We start from the raw sequence: 18,958 nt of genomic DNA, 5'->3' as shown, positions 1-18,958 counted from the left end.
TATCACATATTACAGAAGATACTAATTCGTTTATTTTTTCTTCGTCTTCCTCCGTCCTCCGTCATGACTTGCTCTAGGACACGCGCTTCTTCCTCCGTGGACTACGACCGTGCCGTGGTTGCCTTCACCGTCGTCGCCCCGGCCGTGGTTGACCGGCGCTACTCTGGCCCCGCGCGCTCCCCTCGGGCGCGAGCCTGCCCTCGGTTAGCCCCTAAGAGCTTGCTCGTTGAAGGAAAAGAAACATGTGCCTTTTTTCCTCTTGACGCGTGGGTCCAGGTGTCAGTGAGACCTAGAGAATCGCTAGAGCCCAAGGGCAAATCTGTCCATTCCAACGAAAATGCTCGTGCGTGGATCTGGAGCTGATGCGTAGCCAAACAATTTCCTAGCAGTAGGCCTAGGCGTTTGGCCTGACCGAACCGAACCGATCGGTTCTTCGGTCATTTCAAAAGTTCGGTCATCTAAAAACGGAGACCGGTTAGTTTCAGAACTCAGGACCGAGCAAGTTCGGTCTCAGTTAGTTTGGTTCGGTCACTAACCGGACTAGACAAAACAACTACTAAATATTATAATTTATAGCAAATTTTAGCAATATTTTTTCTATTTCAAGGCAAAAATAACAATACAACATATAGATTAAACAAAGTAATAAGAGTGATGGTTGATATAAACCCACTAGAATAAATATTATATCACTAATAATAGTCTAAAGTACACATTATGACAATAAATTCCAAATGTTCGATTAATTCGGTTACCCGAGGCATATAATTGAAGTAACCGTACAAAGCTCGGGTAGTATAGACTCGGTTACCCAAGGCATATAATTAAGTAACCGTACAAAGCTCGGGTAGTATAGACTCGGTTACCCAAGGCATATAATTGAAGTAACCGTACAACAGGTAGTATAGACTCGGGACCGAACTCGGTCACTTCGGTGATTCATGGTGAATCCTAGATCCACGTTCATTGTCAATCCCTACCACTAACTTGCATCATTTCACATCGATAAGCAAGGCCCTCGAGTATAACTGCCCCGTTTTCAGTCACAGTATGAGGGCCCAACAAATATAGAAAATATAGGAGCAATTCGACCCAATTTACATTCAGGGAGAAGCCCGGCCCAGACTCTATTCAACCCCATCCGGTCCAAAAGCCAGGTTAGCCGCCGCCGAACGGTTAAGCCCTCGTCCCCAACTCCACTCCTGTCTTAAACCCTCGCCTTTCCGCCGCCCGTCGCTTCCTTCCTCGCTTCCCCCAAACTCTCGCGCTCACCACCGGCGGCGGCGGCGAAACACCGCGTCGCCCTCCACCGAAATCCTAACCCAAGCGTGAACGCTTGCTCTCTCCACCAGACACCATGGCGCCGCGACCCCGCAAGCGGGCCTCGCGCCCCAAGCCCTGCCCGGGCTCCCGACGTGGCGGCGGCGGAGGGGACGACGACCCCTTCTTTGAGTCCGAGCCCAAGCGCCGCCGCGGGGACCGTGACGAGGACATCGAGAGCGAGGACAGCGACGACGACGGCGTGGCTGCGCTTGGCGGCGGATTTGATGAGGATGGGAACGAGGGCGGTAAGGAGGAGGACGAGGAGACGGTGGGGGAGAAGAAGATGCGTATGGCGAAGGAGTGGCTGCAGAAGGTCACTGAGGTCGCTAAGAGGGGGCAGGAGGATGACGACGAGGACGAGGACGAGTCGGGAGGGAGACGAGTGGCGGAGATCCTGCAGAGGAAGCAGCTCGAGGAGAGCGGCAGGAAGCGGAGGGAGATTGCTGCGAGGTCAGAAACAAATTCCCTTCTAGTTATCTGCAGAATGGTAGTTTGTCAGATATATCTGTTTATGTGGGAGTTTAGTGTATTTACCCGATCCACTACCATTGAGTAACTCATTTGGGGTTTGCATGTAACCACAGTTTGTAATTTCACAAATGGAGGAACAGAACCTCTTTTGGTTTAGGGTAGTGATTGGAGTGGAGATTGCTCTTTAGCTACTGGTTAATTCCCCTTGAAGCAAATTACATTGCATTCCTGACATTGGGGTTGGGAGAGGGTGCTGCAAATCAGTGCTAAGAAAAGGAACACCATTTGTGGCCTAGGGATTAATTAAACGAAAATGCTGGTCACTGGTTTGGGCTTGTATATGCTATATTAAACATAAAGTGGCACTTGTGTATTCATTTTACACAACTCCTATACATCAGAGCCTGAGATTTGTGAAATTTCAGGTGATGGCACAACAATGTCGAGTGGTGGTTGGAAGGGGTTAGTGTTTGGGTTTTCAGGCTACTGGGTGATCCGGGCTTAGAAAGAAGCAGAAAACTTGTTGGGAGGCAGGTGGACCCGGTGAGGCGGGGTGCTGCCAGCCAGCAGTGGGCGGTGGACCTTGAGAGGTATTAATGTGGCAGTGGGGATGCCGTGGCCACGTCCTGAGGAGAACAGAAGGGAGGGTGGGTGGGTGGGGGGGCTCAGAACTGAGCGAAAGCTGGAAAATGCTTCGGTTTCATGTTTGATTCGGATCAGACAGTTCCTACGCATCCCCTTGAGAAGTGAAAAGCTAGGTGCTTGTATTATAGCAGGTCCCTGCTGATTTATAGAATAAGAGATAACTTCAATACTTTGAGGATTACTGAAATATACCAGGAAACCATAGAGTAATAACCTCATTCCCACCTAGATGCTAATGATTTTGCATGATTGTGTTTGTTTTTAATGCTTGAAAGTGCCCTCAAACATAAGTTTTTGTTGTATTATTTACAAAATGAGCAAGTTAGTTAGCATGAATCTGTTTGCATGATGCGGACTAAGGTTCATTTCCACCTCTTCTTTGGCGCTGTTGGTTGCATTGAGTCATATTTTAGTTCAGGTGGGATCTGTTGGCTAGTGTACTTAAATCTTTTGAAACTTGAAACATGGAAGAAAAGAATTACATTTTGACTGCTTGCGAGACCATATGATATGATTAATATATTGAAGTGGAAGGTGCTGAAGTTGTCAGTATTGAATCAATTATCTGAGATGAAATATGGTTATGGTCTCTACTGTCGTAACAATGATGGCCCTTATTAAAAGAATGCCATGTCATAACAATTGAATCCTTTATGCATTCTATAAGCTTTAACTAAACAGCCTTATTAAAAGAATGCCATATCTATTTAAGTTCAACATTGAAATTCTATTGTGTACGGCTGACCATAGAAACTTTGTGTCTGGCTAGTGCAAATTACTAAACTTTGTGAAATTGTTGCAGGGTATTACCACCGGGCCTTCAGGATGGCTTTAAGGTTCTTGTGAAGCACCGGCAACCTGTTACTGCTGTTGCTTTATCCAAGGATAATGATAAGGGATTTTCAGCATCAAAAGATGGAATCATTATGCATTGGGATGTTGAAACTGGGAAATGTGAGAAGTATATATGGCCAAGTGAAAATGTGTTGGTTTCACATCATGCTAAACCACCAGTATCAGCTAAAAGAAGCAAGCAAGTGCTGGCTTTAGCTGCCAGTTCTGATGGTCGTTACTTGGCGAGCGGTGGCTTGGACCGTCATATCCATTTATGGGATGTTAGGTCACGGGAACACATACAGGTATGACACCGATTTAGGAGTTGTACTTTGCAAGTTTGAGATGTATTTGGAAGGCAGTTTGGTTGGATCAAATCTACCCATATTCTCCATGCACTTTGAGCATCATTCATCAATGTTCATAAATGTCTTGCTAGATGTAATACATGCTGAACATTTCTTATGAAATGCAGTTGACTCTTGGCTATCCACAATATTGCTATCCACAATATTGTTTAGAAATTGAGTAATACATAATCCAGTTCTAATCATAAATTAAATATGGTGAAACGAAACCAGATCCAATGCTTCCAGGCAGTGTTCAAAAAGGCGTTATTCTGCGGTCGCCTAGGCGCGCTTATGCGCTAGGCGATGCGGTACCGCGGAGCCTAGGGGGGTAGGCGGTACCTAGGCGGCGTCTGTCGGCCGTGGCGGCTGGACATGCCATTCCCGGTGTTCCTACAAGCAGATCCGCGAAGGTAAGGATGCTGAGCGCTGGGGGAGGAGGTGGGAACAGCAGGGGCACCGGAGGAGGAGGTGGGAACAGCGGGGGTGGTGTGGGAGGAGGATGGATGGCGGGCTGCTTGCAGGCAGAGACAGCAGGTGCTGCCGCGCGGCGTCGGAGACGGCAGGCGCGGCCTCGCGGCAGCGGAGACTGCAGCCAGGAGGAACCTAGTGGCTGCGGAGATGGAAGGGAGGAGGCGGGCGGAAAGCAGAGTCCGTGAGTCAAGAAGATAAGGTGGATGCGTGCACCTGGGAGGGAAAGGTGGGCTGGGCTTTTTTGGGGCTTTTTTTGTCTAACTTTCAGTCCACAGTGCCCTGTTTTATCTTTTATTTAAGGTAATATATGTATATATGTAGAATGCAGGCGTGCCTAGGCATGCTTAGGCTCTAGGCAGTAGGTCACCACCTAGATACTGCCTAGCGTCTTTTTGAACTTTGCTTCCAGGTTAGAATATAATCAGTGTAATATGTCGTCTGAACAAAAAAAGCATACCTTGCTATAGCGAGCCACAATTATCATGTAATATACACTGAAGAAATCATATCATATAAGAGAAATTTTGGAATATAAAAAAACTGTAGGCATAGTTAAGTTGAGATGCTTTCTGAGCCAATTGTTAGGCTGAACTTCTTCTGGAGCCAGTCTACGTAACTGGCTAACTCTGATCAATAATGCAATTATTTGTTTTTGTAGGCATTTAGCGGCCATCGGGGACCAATATCATGTCTGTCTTTTGCGCCGGACTCTTCAGAGCTATTCTCTGGTTCTTTTGACCGTTCAATAATGCAGTGGAATGCAGAGGATAGAACATACATGAACTGTTTATATGGGCATCAGAATGAAATCCTGACAATGGATGCACTTAGTAAAGACAGGATTGTAACTGTAGCACGGGACCGTACGATGCACCTTTGGAAGGTAGTGTTGTAACTAAGTACATACGTGATTCATGTTTGTCACCCAGCTGTCATAGAGTGCAGAAGGTTTTCTTCCACTGAACTGGATGAAATTATCTAATAAAGGATCACTAGGCTTTATATGGAAAATCTGTTTCCATACCACTATGGTACCCATTTCCGAAAGACCATTTAGCCCTCTAGTTCACAGCAGTTACACTGGTGCCATCCTGTATGACCTGCCTCTTCCATTTTTCTTTGGTTTTCAGAAACTACATGCTTTTAGTTAGACCAATCACTACTGAATGCTGGCATAAATGCTACAGTTTTGCTGAGGTTTTTATTATTTTTTATAAATTATGATTATTTTATAAACTTTGATTATTTGCAAGTTTTGCTGAGGATTCACCTAAAGCAATGTCACATGCACTATTCTTGTCAAAGCAATGACAAAAATAGTTCATGAGAAGTGATGTAGATTCTCTACTATTAACTATATGGCATTGCTTTTTCATACACAGTAATTTCAAGCTGTGTTTGTGTTTGTGTTTGTGTATGATGCAAACCTCTAGTTTTTTTTTTTTTAAATTATTTAGGATTTAGGAAACCTCTGGCAGACTGGTTTGTAGGAGGATCCTTCAGTTAGTTATTTATCATTTAATAAGGGGATGTGATGGATTCATGTTGTAGATACTACAGTTTACTCTGTCAATTGAAGTCTCCTTGTTCTTGGACAGATTCCAGAAGAGTCGCAGCTAGTGTTCCGTGCTCCTGCTGCCGCATCTTTAGAGTGCTGCTGCTTTATTGATGACAAGGAATTTTTGTCTGGATCTGATGATGGAAGCATTGAGCTTTGGAGCATCATGAGGAAAAAGCCTATTCTCATAATAAAAAATGCTCATCCAGTATCGTGTACTAACCTTAATTCAGTTGACAATGATGATGAGTCACCTAAAGGTAAGATGACATCCCCTTTATGTTGGAACGCGGGAAAAATCCCTGTTCCTGCATTTTTCCTGTGAATTGAACTGATTCCTGTGAAATTCCTGTGTTCACTAGTCTGTTTTCTTTTCATCATCTCTTCAATTATTGTTAAGATGGCCTTCAGTTTTAGTACTCCCTCTATCCCAAATTATAAGTTAATAAGTCATTCCAAGAATCTTGGAGAGTCAAAAGATCTTAAGTTTGACCAAATATATATGATTCTTCATTAATTATATTTTTTAGTATACCTATTTGATGTTATAAATCTTTGTAATTTTCTCTATAATTTTGATCAAACTTAAGATGCTTTGATTCTCCAAGATTCTTGGAATGACTTGTAATTTGGAATGGAGGAAGTACCACTTTGCATCATGGTTTTACTACTATACTTGTAACTTATATTTGTGGAATCCTTAATGCTTTATATCTCATGTTTCAATGCAGAAAATGGAATACATAAACCTGAAAATGTGTCATCCGCAGCCCAGTCATGGGTTGGTACTGTTGCTGCAAGAAGAGGTTCTGACCTTGCTGCATCAGGTGCAGGAAATGGTTTAGTTCGTCTCTGGGCTATCAAACCTGATTCCAAGGGAGTCGAGCCATTATTCGATTTGAAACTGGTATGCTACTCTTGTACTCGATTCATTTTGCTGAATGTAGTCCTGTATTATATCCATCACAGATTAAGTGATCAATGCATTTTCATCTTGCTATCTATTGTTGAGACTTGACATGTACATGTGCTCAATTAAAGGACATTAATGGGATTTCTTAAATCAGTCTAGGTCCTTTGGTAGTTTCTAAGTCGATCATATTCGCTCCAGTTACAAATAAGTGATGTTCTGGACAATTGGACACAGACATGATCTCCAGAACACAATTTTTTGACCACTAGTTTTGCTACAGTATGTTTGTAACACATGGCAAAAGTACTATCATGTAAACTAATTTTCAACAGGAATCTTGTATCATTTCAATATCCTAACTAATACAAAAAAAAACATAATTTGTAATAAAAGTTTGAAATGGTTGACTTCAGATAACCCCAAAACATCATTTATTTGTGAATGGAGGGAGTAGATGGTAAGGAGTTGTTGCTTTGGAATGTCCAGGGGCATATATGTTCTCTGCTGACTGTGCAGATAAACAATGTCTATTATTTCAATTTTCAAGGTGTTTATTAGTTTGAATTCTGTAGAGTGTAATTCTGAATCAGTCATTCTTCAAATGTCTAATGTATTGTCAACTCTGTCTCCTTAACAAATCTAATTGTATCTATTAATTCTTAATACTTTGGGTACCTTAGCGAACTTTAGCCTGTATAGCTATTTGTCGGAGTCCATATCATGGGTCATTTGGGTTGGCTACTATCTGTGAATAAGGGAGCAGAAAATATAGAGTTTTAGATGGTTACTCCACCTGGCCTATTATACAAGCTAAGAGCATCTTCAAGAGTACCTAATATTTTTTTCCCAAAAACATGGTGTTTTACAACTCTTAAAAAAGTATTAGAAGGAATAAAAAAGGCCATCTCCAAGAGTTTCTAATAATCCACTCCTAAAATATAGAAGACAATTTTACATCAGGAATCCTATACTATTTCTAAATAATCCTAACCACTTTTATATATTCTTTCTCTCTTGTACATTTACATCAGGAACCCTTTCCTACTCTTTATTCTTTCCACGCTCTTCCGCCTTTAGATTGGCCGACAAACACGCGCGCGGAGAGAAGATACGCACGACTCGTAAGCGTGTAACTTTACGCGGAACATGGTGACTTTTCCCAAGTTCTAAAATATTAGGAGGATGGATTAGGAGTTGTTGGAGAGGGGTTTTTTTCTCATCTTGCTAAAAACCAAGGATTAGGAAGGGATTTAGGGAACTCTTGGAGATGCTCTAAACCAGCATTTTGTGTTAAGCATGTATGCAGATTTGGTGCTACTTTCTCATTTTCCCCCTTATTTATTTTACTCTCCGTAGCATCCATTTATATATGACCACCTACTTGATCTCGTAAATTTCAAAAGCACTCAATAGATGGCGTTCGCATCATTTTCCTTTATGGATTCCTCAAGTTTAGAACTTACCTTTTGTGCTTGATCAAATACACCAAACCACCAGATCGAAATCCTGACAATGGTGTCGCCGCCACCGCCGTACTTCATCAAGCTTTCGATCTTCGTTTTTTTCTTTGTTTCTTGTTTTTCTCGCCTGAGCTCCGTGTTTTTGGTTTTGCGTTTGAATCTGTGGCTGTTGTTGTGATTCTAATTCGTGGGGGTTAAAGAAGCCATCGTCTTTGAGAGAACTGGATGGCTTCTTGCTCATGCCATCTCAGTTCCGTTGCGGGCGTAGAGAAAATCAACATCCTCTCTGCTTTGTCCCATTGTTATGGTCGGCAAGGTCTATAGACGTCGAGGTGGTTAGGCTCGGTTAGGCTCAACCGGTTGAGGGTCATTAGAATTTGGTTAGTTCATATTATGGAGTCCTAAAATCTAGGGATAGTTGGTTAAGTTGAGTCCTATATGTATCAAACTCTATGGATCAATAGAGGGTAAGCCTGGGATTGTGACTACAAGTCACCCTTGGGCGCCCGGCTCTTCCTGTTCCTTGTCATCTCCTTGTCGCCGCAAATCTCAGTCACGGCTCCTACCGGCCGAGCTCTTGCACGTTCTCACGCTCCTAGATCCCCGCCATACTTCCTTCGGAGTAAAGCCCGGCGTCATACCAACCTGGTATCAGAGACCATGGCGACTTCCGGGGACTCATCATCAGCGATGGGCCCTTCATCCGCTGCGGCCATGACCGGCGTGTTTGCCCCCGCGTGCCACAATCCGCCGTGTTGCTGCCGATGGTGGGCACATCGGGCACCCTTGTGCCCACTGAGCCGTCCGCATCCCAACCCATGTCGACCGCGGAGGCGCTCCAGGCGCTGACGCAGGCCATCGCAGGTCTCCAACTCCAGATGACAGCCGTCAACCACCACCTGGCGGATCAGGGTGCCCGGCTTTCGGCGATCGACGGCCGGCCAGCGTTCCCGCAATTCGGTTTGCCGGGGTTCAGTGGGATCCCAGTCCTACCCGCGGCCGCCGTGCCGGTGCTCTCCGAGATTGCTGCGCCGTCCACGGAATCCGCCGTCACGCCGTCGCCGTCTGCGCCATTAATCTCCAGCGGTGCAACAATCGAGGCCGCCTGCTCCACCGCCGTCGACGGGTGTGCCGATCACCCAGATTAACTTTCCGCACCCACCGTCCCCGCTGCCTGTGTTCTCATCCACAGGACTGCCCTACGGCTCGGCACCGACGTCGCACATGTCCCTGACGCCGCCACATATTCCATCACCGCCGGAGGTGGAAGGCATGGCTGTGCCAAAGTACCACAAGCTCACGTTCGCCACCTACGACGGCAAAGAGGATCCGCTCGGCTGGCTCAACAAGTGTGAGCAGTTTTTCCGTGGCTAGATGACACGGGAGGTGGACAAGGTCTGGCTCGCATCATATCACCTCACGGCGTGGCTCAACAGTGGTATCTCGTCTTGGAAGGCGACATAGGCTGGCCCGCGTGGCCGGACTTCCGTCGCATGTGTCAGCAACGCTTCGGCCCGGCCCTCAGCACCAACCACCTCGCCGACTTGGCGCGACTGCCGTTCGGAGGATCCGTGGAAGCGTACATGGCGGAGTTTCAAGCCTGTGCCGCACACGCCGGCGACCTCTCTACACTGCAGAAGGCGCGGCTGTTCACCGGCGGTCTGCCGGAACACATCCGTGTCGACGTCGAGCTCCTCGAACCACAGGACTTGCAGCATGCCATGCGGCTTGCACGCGCTTATGAGCGCCGCAACGCCTCGCAGGCTCCTGCCGTGCCGACACCCCCAGAGCCCAACACCACCTCCGTCTCTCATTTCCTCTCCTCCCATTTTTCTGCACCCCGCTCGTCTGCCTGTACTAAGCCCTTCTCCAGCGCCACGTCTTCGGCATCTGCGCCACGCGCGTTCAAGCGCCTCACACCGGAGGAGATGGCGGAACGGCGCAAGATGGGCTTATGTTACAATTGCGATGAACAATACATAAGGGGGCACAAGTATGCCAGGCTCTTCTACCTCGAGGCCTCAGATTACATCGTGGAGGAGCCGAAGGAAACGGAGGACGACCCGGCTGCACCGCCATTCGACCTCGACGCGCCTATGATCTCTCTGTCCGCCATCACGGGCATCTGGGCCAAAAGACCATGCAGCTCCACGTCCACATTGGCGCGCACCAGTTCACCGCGCTCCTGGACTCCGGTTCAACTCACAACTTCATCAGCACAGAGGCAGCTCGGCGCGCGGACCTGCAGCTTCAGGACAGCCATGGTGCCAACGTGGTTGTGGCGAATGGTGACCAAGTCGCGTGCCGTGGTTTTGCCCGCAACGCCAAGCTCCAAATCGGCGACGAAGTCTTCCCCGTGGACTGCTTCTCCATCCCACTGGAGTGCTACGACATGGTCCTGGGGATCGCCTGGCTGCGGACCTTGGGGCCAATCCTGTGGGACTTTGAGGGTCTTCGAATGGCGTTCGTACTCCGCAGCCGTCGCGTAATGTGGACGGGCATTGGCTCGCCAAGCGCCGGCCGCGCCGAGCAAATACTCTCCGGCCATGTCTTCACCGACAAGGGGGCAGAGCCAGTCCTCCTGGACCGTCTCCCCGACACCTACGCCGACGTGTTCGCGGAGCCCACAGGCCTCCCGCCCACGCGCCCCTGTGATCATCGGATACATTTGAAGCCCGGCACTGACCCCGTCGCCGTCCGCCCATACAGGTACCCCACTCACCTCCAGAAGGATGAGCTGGAGAAGCAGTGCGAGGCGATGCTCCAGCAGGGGATCATACGGGACAGCACTTCCCCCTTCTCCGCGCCGGTATTGCTTGTCAAGAAGCAGGACGGAACTTGGCGCTTCTGTGTCAACTCAGGTCACTCAACGCCGTGACGGTGAAAGACAAGTTTCGATCCCGGTCGTGGACGAGCTTCTGGACGAGCTCCATGGCGCCAAATTTTTCACCAAGTTGGACCTCCGTTCAGGTTATCACCAGGTCCGTCGACCCCGCTGATGTGGAAAAGACGGCGTTCCGGACGTACCACGGCCACTTCGAGTTCTTGGTCATGCCTTTCGGCTTGTCCAACGCGCCTTCGACGTTCCAGGCGCTCATGAACCTAGTCCTCAAGCCGTTCCTACGACGCAGCGTCCTCGTCTTCTTCGACGACATCCTCGTCTACAGTCCCACGTGGACCGAGCACTTACAGCATCTCCGCGCCGTCCTAGACGTCCTCCGCGAGCACCGGCTGCATCTCAAGAGATCCAAATGCTCTTTCGCTACCTCGTCAGTCCACTACCTTGGCCATGTCATCACGACTGAGGGGGTGGCCATGGACAACACCAAGGTGGCGGCTGTACAGTCGTGGCCGCAGCCGCGTTTTGCGCGCGGCTTTTGCGGGTTCCTCGGCCTAGCCGGCTACTACCGCCGGTTTATCAAAGACTACGGTACCATCGCCGCCCCATTGACACAGCTCTTGCGCAAGGAGGGGTTTCGGTGGTCAGAGGCCGCCGACGCGGCATTTACGGCCCTCAAGACAGCACTGTGTGCGACGCCCGTGCTCCATCTCCCGAACTTCAACGCCACGTTCGTCGTCGACTGCGACGCGTCCGGCTCCTTCGGAGCCGTCCTTCATCAAGACGGGAATCCCATCGCGTTCTTCAGTCGCCCCTTTGCGGCTCGGCACCTCAAAGCGGCGGCGTACGAGCGCGAGCTCATCGGTCTCGTCCAAGCGGTCCGCCATTGGCGCCCTTATCTTTGGGGGCGCGCTTTCGTCGTCCGGACTGATCACTACGCCCTCAAGTTCATGCTCGACCAGCGGCTTTCAACAATTCCACAACATCACTGGGTAAGCAAATTGTTCGGGTATGATTTCAGGATTGAGTACCGCCCCGGCAAGGCGAACGTGGTGGCTGATGCGCTGTCCCGCCGCGACGGCGACACCCCGCTCTTGGCGAGTCTCTGCGACACTGATGCGGCATCCCTAGCGGCGCTCTCGGCTCCAACGTTCCGGCTCTTCGATGACCTCCGACAAGAGCTGGACACCGACGCCACGTTGCGCGCACGCCGCGACGCCGTGGCCGCCGGTGCGCATGGGGCCTCCTAGACAGTCCACGAAGGGCTCATACTCCATGACGGACGCGTCTTCGTGCCTGCGTCGTCCACGCTCCTGGACAACGTCCTCTAGCTCGCCCACACGGGAGCCCACGAGGGCATCCAGAAGACTCTACGGCGGCTCCGTACTGAGTTCTACGTCGAGCATGATTGGCGCGTCGTTGGTGACTTCGTGCGTTCCTGCTCCACGTGCCAGCGGAACAAAACGGAGACGTTGCACCCCGCGGGACTGCTACAACCTTTGCCGGTGCCCTCGAGAGTCTGGGCAGATATCTCCCTCGACTTCATTGAGGCGCTGCCCAAGGTCCACGGTAAAAGTGTGCTCCTAACTGTGGTTGACAGGTTTTCGAAGTATGCGCACTTCATTCCATTGGGCCACCCCTACACGGCGTCGTCGGTGGCGTAGGCTTTCTTCCAGGACATCGTGCGCCTACGGATTTCCAGAGTCCATCGTCTGCGATCGCGACCCGGTCTTCACGGGGCATGTGTGGCGCGATCTCTTTCGCCACGCCAGCGTTCAGCTTCGGATGAGCACTGCGTTCCACCCACAGACAGACGGGCAGTCCGAAGCGGTGAACAAGACCATAACCATGTACTTGCGATGTCTCACGGGTGACGGCCACGTGACTGGCTGGACTGGCTGCCGTGGGCGGAATTTTGTTACAACACCGCATATCACACGACGCTTCAAACTACACTCTCCGTTTCAGGTGGTCTACGGCCGTCCTCCGCCCGACCTGCTGCGTATGTTCCAGGGGACGCGCACGGAGGCCGTCGACACCATGTTGTCCAACCGGGAGGAGTTCCTACGATGTACGCGCTCGCCTCCTCCAGGCGCAGGAGTACGCGCGACGCTACTACGACGCCAAGCACCGTGCCCTGGAGTTTGCCGTTGGGGACTGGGTTCTACTCCGCATGCTTCATCGCCACACGCAGTCCCTCGCTCCTGGCGATCGTGGCAAGTTGGGGCCCAAGTATGCTGGCCCTTTCCAGGTGATGGAGCGGGTGGGTGAGGTGGCCTACTGGCTTCGTCTTCCAGAGGGCGCCCGGATACACGACGTCTTCCATGTCGGGGTGTTGAAGCCGTTCCGTGGGACACCGCCAACGTCTGAACCTGTGCTTCCTCCACTTCGCCACGGCCGGCCTCTCCAACGCCCGGAACGCATACTGCTCTGAACTTCGTCGTGGCGTCTGGCACGTCCTCATCGAATGGTCTGGCATGCCTGCGTCTGAGGCAACGTGGGAGCCGGTCCTGCACTCAGGGAAGCCCACCCTTCCTTCCAGCTCGCGGACGAGCTGTTTTCCAGGGAGGGAGAGATATTATGGTCGGCAAGGTCTATAGACGTCGAGGTGGTTAGGCTCGGTTAGGCTCAACCGGTTGAGGGTCATTAGAATTTGGTTAGTTCAGATTATGGAGTCCTAAAATCTAGGGATAGTTGGTTAAGTTGAGTCCTATATGTATCAAACTCTATGGATCAATAGAGGGTAAGCCTGGGATTGTGACTACAAGTCACCCTTGGGCGCCCGGCTCTTCCTGTTCCTCGTCATCTCCTTGTCGCCGCAAATCTCAGTCATGGCTCCTACCGGCCGAGCTCTTGCACGTTCTCACGCTCCTAGATCCCCTCCATACTTCCTTCGGAGTAAAGCCCGGCGTCATACCACCCATCCTTCACATGGTGTCCTATTGTGAGATGCAGATGGGTTCTTGAACAAATCTTTTTCTTTCACATTCCTTTTTTCAATGACAGAGCCATGGTTTCATTTCCAGTGCGATTGGACGTGGCCATTGACAATCCTAGACGCTTTAATCGATCTTGTGCTCGTCTGAAACACACAAGGCCTGAGACTCTTTGGAGCCACTTGTCGATTTATCTATCTGCCTCTCTTCGATCTGCTTTGAGGTGGACCCATGTGGCTCTCCACATATTCTTCGATCCGCACGCCTACTGCTCTGTGTCTGACTTTTCTGTGTGCTCGAAGCTGAGTGTTGATTTGCATACATGGCCTTCATAATCCCAGATTAACTCGCTTAGCTGTTCTTCTGATTCATGGGAGGCCAAGATCGATGTTCCCTGGGAGTTTCGCTGATAGCGCCTTCTTCATCGTAGAGGTGCTTTATTAGTAACTCACCACACAAACACTGCATTGTTAATATGTTTTTGGCGGGTGATGTTTTGTATTCCTCTGTATCTGCAATTTTTTCAGTCGAACAAATTTTTCTTTGCTGCTCACTGTAATGCCCACAAGCGCTTTAAACTGAAGATCAAGGGACCATGCAGCTGATGTTGTTACTAATTGATGATGACATTGAAATGACAACTAAAAAAGTTGCAAAAAGAAACACCTAGCAAATGGATAGATTGTACTTTATCAAGCTTTGGAGTCCCCTTAGATAGGTTTCACTAGGTACATTTTTTATTCATCCTTCTTCAGTTATGTTCACTAGCACTTTTGGCACTCCTTTCTGGGAATAGATCTGCTTGCCCAAGTGACTATCATATTTTATAAGTCAGAGCACAACTGAAAATAATCATTTGTAGCTCACTAAACACTTACTAAAAAAATTTGAACCTTTTTCAGTCTGTACAACCCAGCTGCTTTAGAAATCAGCCCCTACCTAGTGAAAGAAATTCATAAGCGCTTTCCGCTATCACCTCTGTAGTCTTCTTTCTCCCTTGCTTTTTCATGACAATGTTGTCTTCTCCCCTGCTTTTCCATGACAATGCGAGTACTTGAGATATGTATTCTCCAACATAGTATCTTGCATCCCGTATTAGGCTTAGGCCCTGTTTGGCACAGCTTATGATGGTGCAGAATCTGCTTATTGGGGCTGTTGGGTAGGATGTTAAAGCAGTTTGTTGCTTCAGCCATTGGAATCAGGCTCAGGTAAATCTGCAAGCTGTCAGATGTGTTTTCCAACATATACTGGCTTTGTTGTCATAATCTTTCATCCTGTGTATTCCTGGAAGTCCATGGAATCACTCATTTAGTAGAAGATAAAAAAATGCACTGTCACAGCCATGAAGTCGTTTCAGGTCAAATTGTGGGTCACAATGTGATTTCTGAGCCATGCGCTGATATATGAACCCTTGCCTGTGGTTTCAGGCTGGATACCAATTTGTTTTTGTTTGATTTGTGATAAGTTTTCCCAAGGAAGGTCAGACATTTCGTCTGGAATTTACTCAAGACAGATACTGCACCTGCTGCATGTTCTGCTGATTAGCTGTCCTTTGCTCAATTTAATTTTTCATTCTAACAATGTAAAAGAATGTTGAGCATTGTACTTTTCCTTGCTATGTGTCGCTGATATATGTTTTTTTTGTCATGCCAGGATGGATTTGTTAATTCTCTTGCCATAGCAAAATCTGGACGATTTATTGTTGCTGGTGTTGGCCAGGTCAGTATGTCATGCTCCCTTTGCTACTACTGCTCAGATACTTTGTAGACTTCATTGGAACCTTCTCATGGTATGGAGAGAGAGAGAGAGAGAGAGAGAGAGAGAGAGAGAGAGAGAGGGAGGGATCCTTTATGTGAACTTGTTTCATAGGAGCGTATGAACTAGGTATCCTTTGCATTTAAGCTCTTTGTTCTGCTAAGCTCTACAAGCTGAACCATGTGGAAGCATACGATTTCTTTTCATCCTTTTGCATCACAACACTGTGATCGTGAATGTTGGAATCTCAAGCTCTGTACTAAATTTCGTTCCATCAGGAGCCTCGCCTTGGAAGATGGGGACGAATTCGATCGGCCCAAAATGGAGTTGCAATTCACCCAATCCGACTAAAAGATGAGAAAGAGGACTTGTAGAGTACATGGTTGATGTCTTGCCCTTAGATGTTATAGAAGATCACACAAGCATTACAGTGGAACGTCCATCCAGCCAGATTGCACTTCTGCACCCACGCCACAGAAGAAAATTCGTTTCGAGAAGCTAAATGGATACCTGCAAGCAATGCGAATTTGGAGGGTGCTACAGATGATTTTGAGCTCCGGAGGTGTGTTACATGTGGCGAGAAAATTTGTGAGGCAATTTTGGAACTTCTACTGCCTTCTGAAGCGACAAAAAAATTAATTTATGAAACAAGGATGATTCATATTTTTTTGTTCCCCGATGTTCTGGTTGACTGCATTCTTTTTTCATTAGCTGGTTCCCGCCATCCGCATTTGTAGGGGATTTCTCCTTGCTTTGATGAGTCTTGAGCGCACAGAGTTTCATTTGGCTGCATGACGTTTATAAGCAGCAAAATGCAGTGAAGCAAGGAAGGAGGTTGTGTTCTGATTGGCTGGCTCTGAAACGCTGGAGATGGACCACCATACTCTGGTGGATCCTAAATGGGTTGTAGTTATGTCGGCATCAATGAGAAATATTAGGCCCAGAAAAGTCAATAGGGCTTGGTCTGATCGCATTATCCCTGAGGCCCGTATAGAGCCATTTTTTGTATAATAAAGTGGTACAGTGGTGTGCTAAAAAAAAGTGGTACAGTGGTACGTACATATTTGAGCATCGGAATGCAGCATGATAAATAAAAAAATAGAAAACCGAAGAGGTTTATGGCCAAACAGCATGATTATAGGAATATATTGTCAGAACGGAAGCCTGATCAAAGCCTGACTGACTGACGGCGAAAACAGCATAACGGAAGAGGTTTAATGGCCACACACAGCTTTTAAAAAAAAAAAAAAACTAGCCAGGAGCACTGGCCTATCATGTAAGACTCGTAATATGGGCAGCTTACCAACCGAGCTAGGAGCTCGTCCGCGCACACAGGTTCACCTGAAAAGTCCTGTCCCACAAAAATCGCTCGAAAGCATGCCCAGACGCCACTTGCTTGTGTGAGAAACGAAAGCAGCGGCGAGGCGAGGCGCCCACGGCGTGCGTGCGTGCATCATAGCGCTGGAGCGGTTCGGTCGAGCGCCACCAGATGGAGGCCGCGTCTGCCTGCCCTGATGGCCTGTCCTCGGTCAGCACCCGATGCCGATGGGAGATGGATTGGCAAGCACAGGCCAGCAGCGTCTCGGCGGCACGGCCGGCCACCTGCTTTCTCGGGAAACACACGGTCGCCCTTCCTCCGGGTGATTGGAGCGGCACGACTCAAATCATGTCGCGGGCGTGGGTTGCGACGCAACGCAAATGCAAGAACCTGATCAAAGACTGACTGTCACTGGACTGATTAGGCCAAATCAATGGCCAGAGTCCGTCAGCATACCCCAGCGAGGCAAGAACACATAGGAGCAGTACTACAACGCAACAGCGACCCGTGTTGCTGAATGATGACGGATCTGAGCGAGGTGAGGTTAATGACCAACGCTGGCGAGTCATCGTGTTGTTAATCCACCTGCAGACTGCGACCGGCGATGATAATGTCGCGTGTTTACCAAAGGCGAGACACATGTGACGTACCCCTGCCCCTGTCTCTCTGCTGCTGCTAGTCTGCTTCTACCCCTGCTTTCTTTAATCTCCTCCTCCCTTAGCTCACAAGCAAGTTACTGAACCTACGGAAAAGCAAAACCCAAAGCATGCATGCGTGATTATCTATCTATCTCTATCTATCTATCCATCCATCTACTGACTCGTCTAGCTAACACGCATGCTGTGTATATATCGTCGTAAATTGTCTCTGACAAGTCATAACCATACCATTAGTCTTTATGTCACCTCGTACAAGTTGCTACGATTACGATGGATAGGCAAATGTTGAAGGCGAGGGGCCGAAGGTCGACGATCACATACTATAGGTATGGATGCCTGAATTTGCGAACATACCTTAGCACGTATTTCGTTAAGTGAAAGGAATTAAGGAATTCATCGGACAAATAAATCAGAGTGGTTATCGTAAATGATTATCCCTCGTCTACAGCTGATTTTAAATTTCTTGCAGCACGCGCCTGCGGTTCTAGCGTCCTGTTCGCTTGGGCTTGTTTGACTTATAAGCGTACTTTTTAGTCAACAATAGTATTTTTCTCTCACACCAAATCAGCCAATAGTACTTTCAGCCATGCTTATCAGCAAACAAGCCCAAACGAACGGGACGCTATTTGTTTCCAGACTGCAACTTTTTGCATTTGGATCATTAAAGACAGATGACAGATATATATAAACTCCAGCTGTTTGGTGATACGAAAGTGTTGAAAGGGACGACAGTTCCATCTCTAAGATTGACTCTCTCAATCTGAATGATATCTTTTTTTTTTGAAAGATCAACTGAATGATATCGTTGATTGCACATAGTAGGCTTCTCTTCTCTAGAGTCAAAATGGGCTTATGATATCCTTCCTTTTCGTACTCAAATGGAACTTTTGCCACATGGCCACATGGGACATTTGGGCAGTGTGCGCATATATATAGCCAATCGGTTTAGCTGGAATTAGGGCATGTTTGGTTTGTTTAACCGAATTTTAGTCTCTGTTCTATCGGATGTTTGGATATATGCATGGAGTATTAAATATAGACTAAAAATAACTAATTACACAGATTACGACTAATTTACGAGACGAATTTTTTAAGCCTAATTAGTCTATGATTTGACAATGTGGTGCTACAGTAAATATGTGCTGATGATGGGTTAATTAGGCTTAATAAATTCGTCTCTTAAATTAGTCTCCATCTGTGTAATTAGTTTTATAATTAACTCATGTTTAGTCCTTCTAATTAGCATCCGAACGTCCGATGTGACATGGACTAAAATTTAGTCCGTGGAACCAAACACCCCCTTAGTCTAGATACATATGAATTTGTTACACAAAATTGGTTTAACTGAGAGTTCATTTCTAATGTATTTTTGTGGCTTTGTTGCTAGATCGGCTGGTTGAGCACTACGGGTGTCACCCTCGCTGCC

The 18,958-nt window shown here is 48.0% G+C and overlaps 1 protein-coding gene and 1 non-coding gene across 2 annotated transcripts; both read left to right on the top strand.

Moving 5' to 3' along the window:
• Positions 1 to 1,212: 1,212 nt before the first annotated feature.
• Positions 1,213 to 16,392, top strand: LOC136533813 (U3 snoRNP-associated protein-like YAOH). Its single transcript, XM_066526335.1, has 7 exons — positions 1,213 to 1,773; positions 3,242 to 3,578; positions 4,753 to 4,977; positions 5,693 to 5,912; positions 6,384 to 6,559; positions 15,454 to 15,519; positions 15,834 to 16,392. The coding sequence occupies exons 1-7, from the start codon at positions 1,358 to 1,360 to the stop codon at positions 15,927 to 15,929; spliced, it is 1,536 nt and encodes a 511-aa protein (XP_066382432.1). The 5' UTR covers positions 1,213 to 1,357; the 3' UTR covers positions 15,930 to 16,392.
• Positions 14,135 to 14,261, top strand: LOC136533814 (small nucleolar RNA snoR83). The gene has a single exon (XR_010778567.1). It is a non-coding gene; the product is annotated as a small nucleolar RNA snoR83 (small nucleolar RNA).
• Positions 16,393 to 18,958: the final 2,566 nt, after the last annotated feature.

The sequence above is a fragment of the Miscanthus floridulus genome, unplaced genomic scaffold, assembly GCF_019320115.1.
Source record: "Miscanthus floridulus cultivar M001 unplaced genomic scaffold, ASM1932011v1 os_1217, whole genome shotgun sequence".
Classification (NCBI taxonomy): domain Eukaryota; kingdom Viridiplantae; phylum Streptophyta; class Magnoliopsida; order Poales; family Poaceae; genus Miscanthus; species Miscanthus floridulus.
This window is presented reverse-complemented; position numbering and strand designations above follow the sequence as displayed.